This window comes from Peromyscus californicus, unplaced genomic scaffold, assembly GCF_007827085.1.
Source record: "Peromyscus californicus insignis strain IS unplaced genomic scaffold, ASM782708v3 Scaffold_6__1_contigs__length_162567912, whole genome shotgun sequence".
Taxonomy (NCBI): Eukaryota; Metazoa; Chordata; class Mammalia; order Rodentia; family Cricetidae; genus Peromyscus; species Peromyscus californicus.
Genome location: NW_026294584.1, coordinates 73,808,077 through 73,823,976, shown reverse-complemented (window position 1 = coordinate 73,823,976; position 15,900 = coordinate 73,808,077). Strand labels below are relative to the sequence as shown.

General features: G+C 41.4%; 1 protein-coding gene across 7 annotated transcripts in view; it reads left to right on the top strand.

Moving 5' to 3' along the window:
• Pde1c (phosphodiesterase 1C) overlaps positions 1–15,900 on the top strand; it is a 621,274-nt gene that overhangs the window by 501,717 nt on the left and 103,657 nt on the right. For 5 of the 7 annotated variants that reach the window (XM_052720605.1, XM_052720604.1, XM_052720610.1 and 2 more), the window contains one exon: positions 1,858–4,626. The exons of 1 other annotated variant lie outside the window; for it this stretch is intronic. In XM_052720605.1, the coding sequence (XP_052576565.1) occupies positions 1,858–2,027 (170 nt within the window). In that variant the 3' untranslated portion in view covers positions 2,028–4,626. Of the gene's footprint in view, positions 1–1,857; positions 4,627–15,900 lie in introns of those variants that run through there. One more of the 7 variants, XM_052720607.1, reaches the window with a different exon arrangement.

Genomic DNA, 15,900 nt, shown 5'->3' with positions numbered 1-15,900 from the left:
GTACATCAATACCTCTATTATGCAATGAATTTATACTGATGTCACCAAGTCTAATCAATTACCTGTGGATCATTCTAGTCTCCTCCTTTTGCTTAGCTGCTAATATCCACATGGATAGTTTTCATCATCTGCTCTTCTTTTACATACTTTTTCAATTTCAGAGAAGTGTAGTGTGTTTGAATTGTTAATCTTCCCCTGTATGAGAAGCAAATTTATCAGCTACAATATAGAGCTCGTGTGGAGCTCCTCTGGCCTTTTTGGTCTTTTTGAGCCTGTTTATATGTGAAGTTACTCAGGTGACCATCTTGCCTCTCATCCTCTGCAGGCTCTTTTTTTTTTTTTTTTTTTTTTTTTTGGTTTTTCAAGACAGGATTTCTCTGTGTAGCTTTGCGCCTTTCCTGGAACTTACTCTGTAGCCCAGGTTGGCCTCGAACTCACAGAGATCCACCTGCCTCTGCCTCCCAAGTGCTGGGATTAAAGGTGTGCACCACTACCGCCCGGCTCATTGTTACTTACATTAGCAATTCAGTCAGATTGTTTCACATTGCATGCTGGAATCCCCATAACCCTCTCAATAGCTTTTTAAAATTGCAAAATTAAGGATCTGTCCCCTAAGAATCTATGAATTTTGACAAATAGTGTCAGAATCTACTAGTTTCCTATCAAATGACTTCACTGCCTTGGAATTCCCGCTGCTCACCTATTTAATCCTCTCTCTTCACATTAATTCTGCCCCAGCCAGTGCCCTTTTTGTCTGCATAGTTTAGTGGGGGTTTTTTTCTTCAAGCTTATCTTTTGAGTAAAATCATATGGCACAGCTGCCTTTGCAGAGTGATTTCATTCACCTAGCAATGTATACTTAAGATGTGTCCACATCTTCATACGGTGTGACCACTCATTTATTTTTTATCAATTAAGATACTATTATATATGCCTATTGCTATATATTTATCCATTACCTGTAAAAGGTCATCTTGGCTTTTTACAATTGAGGGATATGTGAATATAGGCTTTTAAACTAGTTGAGTAAACCTAGGAATATAATTGTTGCATTTATGGTAAACACTGTATCCAACTTCATGAAATTGCTAATCTATCTTTCTCAAAGCAACTGTACCATTTTTTTACTCCCATCAGCAGGAAGGAGCTTTCAAAGACTTTTGGACTTTGGCTTTATAAAGAACATGGTAGAACACTGTTGTTGTTTTATTTGCAATTCTTCTGTGTTCACAGTTGAGTTGATCCTATGCTTCTCTGATATATGTATATCTTCTGTAATAGGAGTCCATTCAGATTTTTTTTGCCCATTTTTTGCATTAGATTGCTTCCTTCTGTTGAATTTTAAGGGTTCTTTGTACATTTTGGATATTAGCTCTTTATAAATATTTTGCAAGCATTTTCTCAGTGATATGCTTTTAATTAATACTTTCAGAGTAAGTGCCACTTTTCCAGCCCCCAAAGCTTGCACACAATGCTAAATGTTGTTAGTGATAGATCTATCACTGCTCACCATGGTTACTTTGCTTCCATATGTGATTCCAGTACACTCAAACCTTTCCTTAACTTCATCTACTCATTACCAAGTGAACTTTATGTACTGAGTCACCACTGCCCATCTCTAGATGTTTTTTGACTTTATTGATTTAAAGTCAATGACCAAGTTGATACTGTTCATATTCAACCAGTTTAGAAATCCAATTGTGTGTGTGTGTGTGTGTGTGTGTGTGTGTGTGTGTGTGTGTGTTTCTTCTGGCTTGGAGGAGACATACAAGTCAAGAGGAAGTGGCCACAATATTTATGGCAAGTCAAGTCTCTATGAAGTTAATGGTTGTGTGTCTTCCTTTCCATGGCCTCCAGTCATCAAGCCTCCATTACGTCACTTTAAACGCCCGGCTTATGCATCTAGCTCCTATGCACCTTCAGTTCCAAAGAAAACCGACGATCATCCTGCAAGGTACAAGATGCTGGATCAGCGGATCAAAATGAAAAAGATTCAGAACATCTCTCATCACTGGAACAAAAAGTAGGGCAAGTACAAGAAGAGGCGGAGTGAAGAAGGGCCTGCCTGTCTGCCTCTCAGCACCTATGAGACACACCAGGACACTCCTGGAAAGTCATGCAGGTGGCACTACTGTGACTAACTCTCAGAGGCAAAATGAAGACTGCTTGAGATTCCCCTTGGTCATTCTCTTACAGATACTCCAGACACTGGATTTGAGGTCAACCCAGACTCCAGCAAGGAACTAGTCAATGGTAGATTTATTGGATTCTATTGTATAGGTCTTTAAAAGTTTTAAGTCCCAACCAAATTAAAACAATATATCTTGTTCTGAAAAATAAAATTCTTTCCAGTACCATATTCTTTTAATTCCCAAGAGAAGACTTGCCCCTATACAAACAATAGCTCAAAAACTATCGGGGTGAGAAATGTACTTCAAAAAATAACTTTTCCAATTAAAATGATGTTATGCTGTGAAATTAAAATATAATTACGTCATTTTTCCTTTTTTTCCCTCCTTCCATACCCTCATGTACACATACCCTTGGTCTCCCTCAAAATCATGTCCTCTTTCTTTAATTGTTGTTATTACATAAATATATATATATATATCCTAAATTATATATATTTAATTATATATTTATATTCCTAAATATATAAATGCGATCTGCTCGGTCCCTATGTTACTTGTCTCTCTGTTTTCAGAACAGACTACTTGGTATTGGGTGATTAGTTGGCGTGCTTTTCCCCGGGAAGAACTAATTTACTCCCACTCCCAGCAGTCCTTATTTGCTTATAGCTCTTTGTCTATGGTTGCAGCCCTGTGAGACTTCCCTGTCCCATGTTAACATGTCTGTTAGTGTTGTCCAAATTTAAGTGCACTGATTTAAAATTTAAAATACTTACTCAAAATTCAAGCAAATGTGTGATGTTCAAAGCAAACACACTCAAAACAAATTTACTTCTGAGCATAACAATCATAGAGGAAAGATGGCTGATGGGTTGGTTTATTTTTCTTCATAGATTTTTCAGAATTCAGGCTTAACAAAGTAGATTGAAGTCTCTCTCTCTCTCTCTCTCTCTCTCTCTCTCTCTGTGTGTGTGTGTGTGTGTGTGTGTGTGTGTGTGAGAGAGAGAGAGAGAGAGAGAGACAGAGACAGAGACAGAGACAGAGACAGACAGACAGAGACAGAGACAGAGAGACAGAGAGATTGATTTTGATTCTGATCACATCTCATTCCTAGCAGCTTCATTGTACTTTGGAGGATTTGTGAGTTTTCTAGACATGCATTTGGCTCAATTCATTTTAATCCTTCCCTTCTGTCAGAGTAGCCAATGGTTGATGAAGTGCCGGTAGCTTAAACGCTCCAGGCTCCAAATCTACCACACGGGATATGGTGTTGTGGAACTGAGGCAGGAAGCTGTAAAATGATGAGCTTGGTTTTAATTTCTCATTTCCAGCTTTGTCTCCCTAGTCTAGAGATGTCTTGAAATTTAAATTCTAGCTCATCTGGCCCATAGCCTGCCTACCAAAAAATGCCAGGGGCTCTCACTTACTCTACTCCCTGCTGGTGGGACAGACATCTTTCTAAGCCACCTCTTGTTGGGTGGCTTAGCAAAAGCCATTGTTAGTTTTTCTGTAACTATACCAATTTTTATTTTGAGGCTAAAGTCATAGAAATGCATGGGAAGTCTCACAGCTGGAGGTAGCTTTTGATCCCTCCAGAATGACTAGGGGCATCTGAAAATTCAGGTTTGATGCAAGGCAAGTCTGCACTTCCGTTCAGCCGGAGACTGGCTGCAGGGCCTTGAACTTGTGATGAGATGCCGTAAGGCCCGGTTTGTTTAACCCACTCTTCCTTTGTGATGGAATTGTATCATACTGTAGGTTTGGGATACTAATGCTATGCCTAGTGAGTAATACTAGGTATAGAGAAGCGTTAGTACAGAGCACTCCATATTCAGGACAGACTGTCTAGGAAAGCAAAGAGCCTCCTGTAGTAGCCAGGCTTACTTGCAGAGGGTTTAGTTCATTTCCATAGACCATAATTACCCAAGAAACAAGCTCCAGAGTCCAGTGAGCACTGTGCTGTTGGGCAGCTCATAGCTAATGTAGTTTATTCAGGTCATTGTTATACAAATGAGAAATCACTGTGACTTTTTGTTAAGGAAGACAATTGCAATTCTTAGTTCCCTGCCCAGTGTTTGAGCAAGAAAAGCTATCTGCAGGCTGGTAGTGTACCTTCATCTGGACTGGGTTAATTCACAGGTAAGGCCTGCTTGTTGCTACACAGGCGCTTTAATGCAGAATGCACAGGGCCATTAGACTATGCATTGACAAGGTATAGGGGACACTCCTTCCCTGTCTCTCAAAACTTGCAGTCTTACGTTTCAGGCTTCAGTGGGACTCTTTCTTTCGTAGTTGTTTTGGAGATTAAGGATGTTTGTTCCTTCTGTGTTCTTTTCTCTTAAGATGTGTTTCGTTTTTTTCAACCTTTGCTAAAATTTTAGTTCAACAAATGTACACATATGGAGAGTCTGCACAGTTTATAAATGCCTACCATGGTTTTGCATGCAGAAATGAGGATTATATTCTTACAGCAAATAAAAAAGATGCTTTGAATGGACTTTCTTTCACGAGTCATCTTTTTCTTGCTATAATTCTGGAATTTACTTGAAAACATCCCACCCCCAACCCCCTAGTTGGACAATATACAGAATTGCTTCTCTTGTTAAGGTGAATAGTGCAACTCACCCTTTTCAGTTTATGAATTTGCATATTGTAGATGGTCACATTTTAAAAATAATACTATCAGTCATGCAAACTCAGTAAGTTAATTTGCCAACATCAGTAACCTGTGATGGGGGTTACTTAGTGGGTGAACACTCTCGTTATCAACTCACTTGGCATTCCGGGGCAAGCTGCCGAGCTAGTAGTTAAGAACTGGGACTTTAGAGTTAGGAAAACAAATCATTAGATCCTGCCTCTGCCTTGAATTTACTTTGTAACTGAGTAATCTCTCTCAACTTTTGTTTCATTTACTATAAAGTGAGGATAATAATAAGACCTCACCCAGGGTAGTGCAGAGTCAGCCAGAGAAAACAAACTGCAATTATTAGCTATTGTTTCTTGTGGAGAGAGGAGACCCAGCCTGAGAAAGAAATTGGACCTTCAGTTAGAGAACAGCTTCCCTCACTGGCTCTCTTCAGGACTTAGGTGATCATCTTCATCTTCCATGACAGGGAGTTGATGCCCATGTGGCTATTTGCACATCACTCTGTATTAAAGGCTATAACGTATTCCTCCATAGGGTAGAAACACAATATCCCCACCCCAATGTTCCTTTGTTATGTGTCTCCCACACTTTAGGGTTCTTGAGCCTCCAACTGTTATGGTTGGTTGTTTGTATCGTGTCCTACTTCCTCTGAAATCCCTGACCACTTCCCTGCACCTTGTCTTCTACAGTAGCCAACCTTCACTCTTCAATCCCAGCACGATGGCTTTGCTCCTCCCCACACATGTCAACTGCACAGAACTTGTCCTGGAGGCACAGCATGATCCGGACATCAGTAAAGACAGTCCCCCTTTGTGCAGGTGATCTCACTGACTGTGGCTCTTTCAGGGACAGATTTGCCTCTGTCCTCTTGCACCTCTATTGTCACCGTCCTCCTCCAATACTGAGCCCGACATTCTCATGAATGTGTAGAATGACCCACTTTGCATCCATCCCATGACACAAGCTCTGGGTATTTTCAAAGCATACAGGCACACTCTAGAAAATAGTTGACATAGTTTTAGGCCTCATTTCTGCAAGAACAAAGAAATCAGAGAATTTTGGCCATGGCAGTTTTCCCTCTACTACAATCCAATTCTTCGGTAAGACTAGTCTCTGTAATAAAACAGCAGAATAACTATCCCTCTCTCTTTTCTGTTCCCAGCCTCTGACCAGCATAAACTACAAGAATTCTAGTTGTTTCTATTCAATTTATTCCATTTATTACAATATACACAAGGACAGATTCTAACACGAATCTTAAAAGGTCTTATTAATAATAATAATAATAAACCTGAAGCCAGATATTGGGGTGATAGTTGAAAGATCAAAGAAACGGAATTATCCACAGCCAACCTCACCTCACCAACTCCTCAGCAAATCCTGCTTCCATGAATCCTCAGACTGAAAACCTCTGAGTCCTCACCCCTGAGGGTCTCAGTTGAACTGCTCTAAAAAGCCTCTAGTTCCTAGTCCTCATGCCTTATATACCTTTCTGCTTCCTGCCATCACTTCCTGGGATTAAAGGCATGTGTCCTTCCCAAGCAAAGACATGAGATCTCAAGTGCTGGAATTAAAGGTGTGTGCCACCACATCTGGCTCTGTTCCCAGTGTGGCCTTGAACTCACAGAAATCCAGATGGATCTCTGCCTCCTGAGTGATAGGATTAAAAGGGCGTGTGCCACCACTGTCTGGCCTCTATGTCTAATCTAGTGGCTGGCTCTGTCCTCTGATCCCCAGCTAAATTTATTAGGGTACACTATTAGGGTATACAATATATTGGGGTACACAATATATCACTACAGACAGGTCATGACTGTCACTCACAAATACTCAGAACACTGATCTTCATCTCTCCCTCCCATAACTGCCTAAATCCTGTCATCTATGTGCACAGCTCCTGCACACTCCAGTGTAGATGAATTTCTAAACAGTCTTATTAAATAAAAAAAAAACCCACAGAGCCAAATATAGGGGTGAAAACCTGAGAGATCAGGGAAATAGGGAAAGCCACAGCTAACCTCACTTCACCAACTCCACAGCTTCCAAAAATGAGCTACTTCTTGTCTGCCCACGCCTATATGCCTTGCTGTTCTGCCGTCTGATTTCCTCTCTCTGTCCAGCTACATCACTTCCTCTTCCTGCCCAGGTCTGTCACTTCCTGTCTGTCTGTACAGACCTCCAGACCTCCATGGTTAACTAGTGTTGGAATTTAAGGCATGTGCCACCACGCCTGGCTCGGTTCCCATTGTGGCCTTGAACTCACAGAGATCCAGACAGATCCTTGCCTGCCAAGTGATAGGATTAAAAGCGTGTGCTAACATTGCCTGACTTCTGTATAGCGGCTGGCTTTTTCCTCTGATCTCTAGGCAAGTTTTATTTTATTGGGAGACACAGTATATTAGAGGACACAATACATCACCACACTCCAGCATTCCCATTGTTGTGGTTTTCAGTTTCTCTATGGGATAAGATATGGTTGAGAGGTTGGTAACTCTTAATTTTGAGTCTAGGATTTCTATCTACATCCTGTTGCTAAGACAAACGGCAGGTCATTTATTCTTCTGCAAGGCTTCAGCTTGGTTCCCATTAGATGCCAACTTCACTTGATCAATTATCTTTTATCTGTTTCTAATGAACAGAGCCTACTGAGCCAATACCTTGATTTATAGGGAGTCTGTTGAAAACTAGAATATCTTAGGACTGGAGTCTGGGACGCATAAAAGAGTTAAACTGTGCTTCCTTGCAGGGTGTTGGTTATACACCCCAGTGACCACCACAAAACCAGCTGAAGCAAGAGGAAGCCCTTTTGTGCCACAGATAAAGTACAATTGTGCTTTCAAGACTGAAATAAAAGTCTTACAAGTATTAATTATACTTTTATTATAATCAAAGGGTATTAAAAGCTGCTTTGGAGTACTGACAAAAGATGGAAACTATGGCATCCTGTTCAGACCTGCACACACATACTTATGTTCATCTGGGATTCTCTGTGACTTTTCCATGGCATGCTTGTTTACATACCTGGGTCAGATGGTCAGCTAATCTAGAAATACAGAAATACCTCAGTTAAAAATCAGTTGTTGTCCTTTTAGCAACATCTTTCACAGAACACTAGTGAAAAGATCTGACATGTTAAGGCATAAAGGTAAACGGATACTAAACAAATATAACAGCAGAAATAAATATGCTCAAAGTGCTAGAGATTAGAATTATAGAACAGAGCTCCAGCACAGTGGATTTTAAGCTTATTTGCTGGTTTTGAATATCTACCACGATCCAGGGTCTTTAGTATATACTAACATATTTAATTCCCATAAGTAAAACTGTCTGGGAAGGCTTACAATTCTTATTGCAGATTAGTAAATTGAGACTCTGAAATTTTGTAGCAGGCTAAAATGGGGTGCGTTGCTCAGTAGTATAGAATGTGTCTGGAATGCATGTGGCTCTAGGTTTTATTCACTGCACTGTAACAGAGATATCTATAGTGATGTATATATGATATCTTCGCAGAGAAAAGTTAAAGAGTCGGTCAAACGGAGATGTTCCCATGGCAGGGCTCCATATCATCATTCTGCTTCACAGATTCTTCTTCATGTTGTCCCTTTACAAATGTCACAGCTGCTTGCCCATGTCATGAATATAGTTCAATCATACTCAAATCATTAGGGCACAGAATTCAGGGCCAGTTTTTTTCCCCTAAAACACTAGACTTCTAGTTTCTCTCATTCTTTTATTTAGATTGTTCCCTATGGGATTTGGTCACTCACAGATCCTGGTGTCTGCAGCACGATGGAACCAGTGCTTTGTGGATACAAAGTGGGAAGTCTTGTGATTGTACAAATATTACTATTCATAAATCTGGCCTGTGTCTTCTATACAACATTGTTCATTGAGTGTATTTTACTCACCTCTTGTCAGTTAACCCAAATTAATGACTCTTTTCTCAATGTCCTCAACATGGTCGATGTGGAGGAATCTTTTTCTGTCAGTTCTGTCTTCCCATCCTGGATAGATGACTCTACAGCATCTTTTATCTTCTCCTGCATCTCACAGGTGCTATATTTCTTCTCTTCTTTAAGCCAGTCTTTGCCATTGAGTCATTCTCCTCTATCTGCTGCCAAAACATCCTTGCATTTAATTTTCACTGAGAATCAGCAAGAAAACCAACCCAGCTATTGAATAAAATACCTTTCCAAAGCATCCTGATGTCTTCATGGGCCAATTTCCACTGACCAGTCTTTCCCAAGGTTGTCTGCATGATTTCACTTAGTGAGCTCTGACAGTTACTTGCTTGTGTGGACTACACTTTCTGTGTTTGTTTCTCTCTCCTTCTTTTTCTACATTGCTATCATGTCTCTCCAAAATCTTTCAAATGGTATCTTTCTCAGAAATTCTCTTAACAAATAGTATATTTTCTCAGAATTTTAATAATTCTTGATATTATCCAAACTTATGAGTCCTTCCCTTCACTTTTGTAATTCTCTATCTGCATCCCCTACTGCTGGTTGGACTTCTTCATCTGTGAGCTTTAGAGGAACTGAGAGCCTCATTTCCAGATTCATCTGCAAGTCCCACACAATCCTTTTCCTGGTGTCCATATATCTGGATACTGTTGTCCTTGCTATATATTTTCAAAGTCATTTATCATTCATGTTTCTTGGTCTTCACATTTGTCATTGGTCATGATTCTTCTCTCTAGGGTGATATTACAATCTCTAGGTCCCTTCCTTAGATTTTTTTTTCTGAGACAGGGTTTCTCTGTGTAGCTTTGCACCTTTTGAGGCTGGCCTCGAACTCACGGAGATCCTCCTACCTCTGCCTCTCGAGTGCTGGGATTAAAGGCATGCACCCCCACCGCCTGGCTAAAGCAGAATTAATTTTTTTTTTTGAGCTGAGGATCGAACCCAGGGCCTTGTGCTTGCTGTACCACTGAACTAAATCCCCAACCCCCTTCCTTAGAATTTAGATGACACTCTCTCTCATATCAAGTCCCTGCAAGAAGCAGAAAGTCCACTTTCCAATGACCAATGGTGGAACCTTCATTTGAAGAAACAAGGTTGCCATCTGCTGTCTCATCCAGTGTGCTCCTCACAGATTGAGACACAGCACCTGCCCATAAGTTCACAACTTCACAGGGAGGTCTGGGTGACTCTAACATGCCAGACAGAGTCTCACTTGCCCCCTACTCTACTACCATACCCAGCATTAGGAAAGCAAATGAGAGCAGAAACATTAGAATTCAAATACAACAAGCTCAGAAAGCATGCAGTTCTGTGTAATGAATAAATATGTGGAGAATATGTTACTGTCCCTTCCCTGGAGGGCAGGGTTCTTTGTGACAACAGCTATTAATTCCTGTACATTTTTTGCTGTTCAGCCTTCACACTGGGAGGTTTCTTGACTGAACCGGATCCTTTCTTGTTTCTATTTACGTGAGTGTTCTCCTGAAATGTCTTCTCTTTTTCTACTTGTTGTTACCTGAGTTCTTCTCCAAAGTGCAACAGAAAATTCGCCTTCTCTGGGTGATGGCCTTTTAACTGCCTTGGGTAAAAATGATGTTTTGCTTTGATTTGTCTTTAACTCTTTGTGAACCTATTGCTTCACTTCAAGTGACAGCTTTTTGTTTGCTCTTTAGCCAGTAGCTGATTAGTTTTTCAGATCTCTATGTATTCCAGGTAGGCCTGAACTTATAGTCTTTCCACATTAGCTTCCTGAGTGCTAGAAGTAGCAGTGGTTCTCAACCTTCCTAATGCTGTGACCCTTTAATACAGTTCCTCCAACCACAAAATAATTTTCTTTGCTACTTCATAACCACAGTTTTGCTACTGTTATGAATTGAAATGTAAACATCTGACATGCAGGCTATCTTATGTGTGACCCCCAAGACGGTGGCGACCCACAAGTTGAGAACCACTGGATTACAGTGTGAGCCACAGTACCCAGTGGATTCCATAGATCTTAATTCTTTCCTGTTGTTTATTTCCTCGGTCACAGTGGGGAAGGGCAGCAGTGAGCAGGAGACATGATGGCTGGAGTGGTAGCTGAGGAATCACATCTTGAACTTCAAGCACCAACCAGAGAAAGCAGACTGGAAATGTCACATGGCTGTGTAATCTTAAAAACTGTCCTGTATGACTCCCTCCCTCCAGAAATCCCCATAGTCCCTGGACCTACCAAGACAGTGCTTGTGACAAGTTTCAAACTCCTGAGCCCACAGGGGACATTCTCATTCAAACCACCACAGAAGTCTTCCCACCACAGACGTCCAGGCCACTTGTACCAGTGCACTGGAGTTTTCATTCTGCTAAAAATCAATCAGCACCCACCAGCCAAGAGTGGAATGAACACTGCCGTTGTCTTCGTGTTCCTCTCTTCTGGCTAGCTTCTTTCATTGTGTCAAAAATCTTTCCAAAATGCTGTTTTGTTCCATAGTCCTCTGCTTTGATTTTAAAATTCAAAATTCCCTGACAAGGCAGTATATTCTAATCCTTAGGCATGGAAGGTTTGTCTAGGTGTTCTACCCCAGGAGTGTGGAGGCTTTGCATTAATGCAGAGTGCCAGAGTGTGCTCTTGTCTCCTGAAACAGGCTGGAATAGACTGGGTGATGCTTTATACAGTACACAGGTAGCTGACTAGGGTCAGCAGCCTCTGGGCTGTCAATAAGCCAAATGAAACGGGCATTACTAGTGGGCAGGCTGCTCTCATTTCTGGAAGTGAGCTTGATGGGAATTAGTGGCTCAGGCATCCACTTGTATAACTTACCTGGTTTACTTCAATGGGCAGGATTCAATTATACAGAGCTAACTCAACTTAGTCAGTCACTTCTTAGGCACTACTGCCACCTGGCGTCTTTCAGAAGAATGAGTTCCAAGTGATCTTAGCGGGCTTTTCAGGATAATGAGTCTTAGATTTCCAAAGGGCCAGCAGGCTGTGGAAGAGAAAGCTGTCATTCTGGTAATAGTGCAAATGCTATGTGTTTATGCCACTGCCACTAACAAGCTGTTATTGAATGTGTGTGTGTGTGTGTGTGTGTGTGTGTGTGTGTGTGTGTGTGTGTGTGTGTGTATACAAAGAACTCTTCACTCACAAAGAAAATTGACTTGAGAAAATACTGCAAGATAAACTACAGAAATTATAGGAACTATAGTAGACAAAGTTCTAAATAGACAAACTATCCATAGTATTTCTGTTTCAACACAAATAGCAACAGCTGAACACACTGGCCCTAATTCCTTTATCATCCTTCGTGTGCTCACATGTCAGCTCAACCACCATTTCTTTGGAGGCAGTTGTTTTGTTTTGTCTCTGAATTTGAGACAGGATTTTACTGTGTAGCCAAGGCTGGCCTCAAACTCTTGGTTCTTTTGTCTTGGTCTCCCTGTTGATGAAATACCAGTCCTGTACCACCATACCTGTACAGCTGCCATTTCTAAAGGCCTTTGCTCATGCTTTTCTGGAAAAACTGTAAGACTATTCTACTTCCCAACTGTTTTTCATCCAGTTGAAGCGAAGTGACAGCTCTAGTTAGTGAGAGGTGAAACTGCCCCTCACCAAAGTCTGGAGGGCCACACAGGACGATAAACTGGATTTGAGAGTCCAGCTGTTGCATGAAACTGAATACCACGACAATAAGGGCCTGGACCCCTGGTTACATTGCCAAACCATCATGCCTGGGTCTTCCTGATGATCTCTTGAGTTTTACTATTGTGTGACAGAAAAATAAACTGTTTTATTAAGTTGCTGTCAAGCTACTGTTTGGACTGTGACCCTGGAAGACAACACCTAAGTAAGTGGATGACATTGGTTCCCTGGAGTCTCAAGGATATGCTTACACAGCAGGTTTGTATTCTTGCTGAAGTGTGTGTGTGTGTGTGTGTGTGTGTGTGTGTGTGTGTGTGTGTGTCGTCTTCCAGTTGGCTGTTTGATACTGATGTGATTTGATACAACTGACTTCAGGTGTTGACTCTATGGGTCTAGTGTCATGCTAAGGGAAATTATCATTTCTTCTTGCATCCTTGGTGACCCTCCCCATCTTAGTGCAGAGCTGCAGTAGCAGGCATCTGGAGGAGAAATGGGCACACTCTAAGGAGGAGGGAAAACTCAAGCAAAAAGAATATGTTCGACGAACAGGAAAAAGCTGACACTGTTCTGGGGTGGTGAACATTGAGAGGTTGGCATGAGGTGAGCCCCTCAGGATAGGCAAAGTCAAAAGTAGATATGTTTTATATTACTGTATCAGAGATTGTGGACTTGATATTAAAAGTAATTGAAAGATTTTTTTTTTTTTTTTACAAAAGTGTCAGCGGGATTCTAGTAGGATAAAGTTCAAAGCTTCAAAGGTCAATGTGGCTGTCAAATAAAGAATTGGTTAGAAACTGAAAAGAGACAAAACTGACAATTCAGCAAGGAGATCTCAGAGATGGGGAGGAATTGGGGCCAGAGGAGGTGGTGTATGTGCAGATCTGAACTTGGAAAATGGAGTCAACAGAACATGAATAGGAGGTTGGAGAAAGTTGTTGCTGGTGATGAGGGGAAGAGGGTACTGGTTACATGGGAACACGTGGTGTAGCTGGGCAAAGAGAGGGTGGTGCTTAGGACAGAATTGAAATCACTCGATCCATTTGGCAATTGTAGAATGTATGTGATAAGAATTAGTGGATTAAGAGGCTGGTCAGGGGCTCCACAGAAAGTTCAATGGAAGCCAGAATTTGAAGAGTACAACACTCTACAAATTCCAAGTTTGTGAGGGTATTTAGCCTTTTGCTAATTGCACTCATCATTATTTTTGTGGTTTAGGTTACTGTTTTAGTTAGGGTTACTATTGCTGTGATGAAACACCATAAACAAAAGCAAAATGTCCAAACATAGGAAGTTAATGTATTGTGAAGTCTCTGACACTATTTAGAGACAAACTCCATTGATGGGTTCATAATTTTATGGACTCCTAGGATGTAATGGAAACTTAGGTGACAGAATCTTAAATGCCCTACAGCCTTGCCTGCCTATAGCCCAATCTTATGGGGCTATTTTTTTTTCAGTTGAGGCTTCTTCCTTTCTGATGACTTTAGCTTGTGTCAAGTTGACATAAAATTAGCCAGGAGAGATTAGTGTTCCATTGTGGACCTGAAATGTCCACAAAAGAATCAAGCATTGGAGGCTTGGTTCCCTGCAACAATATCCTCTATCCAAAGGTAGGAAGTGGTTGGGTTGTGAAATCTCTGATGTTATTAAGTCTAACTTCATTGATGTGTTCAATATTTTCTTGGTTCCCAGGAGATGATGGAAACTCAGAAGACAGAATCTAGAGAAGGGAGTGGGTCCTTGGATGATGGCCCTTGGTTGTCTTTGCCCTGCCCCTTTCCTTACTGCTTTCTCCACTGTGGGAGACCAGCTCCTGCCTTTTCCAGGGTTCCTATGAGGAGGAAAGAGGGATAAGAAAATATTAGATAGAAAGATATCGAAGAGGAGAAAGACAGAAACACAAGATAGCTTCGGGAGGACCTGGATCAAAACCCAACGGCCTCTTCCATTTATTCAAAATGGCTTTTTATAACAATGCCAAGGGGCAGGGCAAAAGACCTCTCCCTTGCAAGATCAAAACACACTGCACAGCCAAGTGTAGACCCTTCCAAAGACCTGGTAACCACGCCCATAGTCAAATCATTCCCTTATGCAGTTCTGATGGGTAAAGCAAGCTCAATTTCTCTGACCCTGAGTAATTTGGGCCTCCACACCCCACTTTTGGCCCCCAGGAGGAGAGCAGCTTTGTTCTATAATATAATCCCTCTGATGAATTTACATCTCCATAGACTCAGAAACCATGGAGCCAAGTGACCATGAACTGAAACCCTAAGTCAGAAAAGTCTTTCCTTCTGTAAGTCTGTTTCTCTCAGGCATTTTGTCACAGTAACAGGATACTACCAGGCCTTCCACCCACCGGGCCTTCATATCAGTCAATGCAGATAGGGAAGTACTGCTTGGGTTTAGTTACATGTAATTCTGTGGCCACAGCTTACATAAACTTGTCATTAGAGAAAAGGGAGCCACAGAATCTGGAGAGAGATATGAATGACTTTAGGGGGCAAGCAAGATGGCTGATTGGGTGAAGGCACTTGCCGCCAAGCTTTACAAACTGAGTTCAGTCCCATAGATAAAGGAAAGAACTGACATCCCCAAGTTGTCCTCTGACCTCCACATACCTGCTGAGTGTGCATACACACAAGTAATAAACAAACAAATGAATAAGTGTAATCTGAAAGATAAGGGGAAAATGGCCTTAGGAAAGCATAGTCCTCTTGGTTTGTGTTAGGAACTGATTAGGACCAGCAGAGACCAAGGCCTTCAAAGATTCCTAAGCAAAACAGAAGTGGGAAATGTTTGTTTTTCATTATTTCCTTAGAATGTCCAGGAAATATGCTGTCTGTGTCAGCATTGTATACACAAGTCTGGCCGTTTATTTTTCTTTATTTCCTTTTTTGGAGCACCAGCCATCCTGTCTTTCATTCCCCCATTAAATTCTTTCACTGCCCTCTACACTAGGAAAGCCACAGTGAGTATACATTCCTTCTGAAGGAATGGCCATCTACTGTGTAGAGAGCTTCAGAACTAATAATAACTGGCAGACTATGTGAAGAGGGCTAATATGGTGGTATTTTATTTGTGCTGAAATGTGATATTTCATTTGTATGTTAATAAAGTTTGCTGGAGATCAGAGGTCATAGCAAGCCAGGAACAGAAGTCAGGCGGTGGTAGCCCATGCCCTTAATCAGATTACATGGCAGGCAGAATCTCTGTGTGGTCAAGGACACAGCCAAGTGTGGTGACACGAGCCTTTAATCCCAGTACCAACCATAGAGACCTGGAGGTCTGTATAGACAGGCAGTGATGAGGAAGTCATGTGGCTGGGCTTAGAGCCAATGAGAAGGCAGAACAAGAAAGCAATAAAAACACAAGTCAGACAGGAAGAATCTCTCTTGTGTGGGAAACTACGGCTTGGTGGTAAGCTAAAGGGTAGTCAGTGGCTCTTCGCTAATTCTCTGATCTCTTCAGCTATTACCCCTGTATTTGGCTCTGTGTTTCTTATTTACTAAGACTGTTTAGAAGTTTGTCTACAGGCTGTGCATG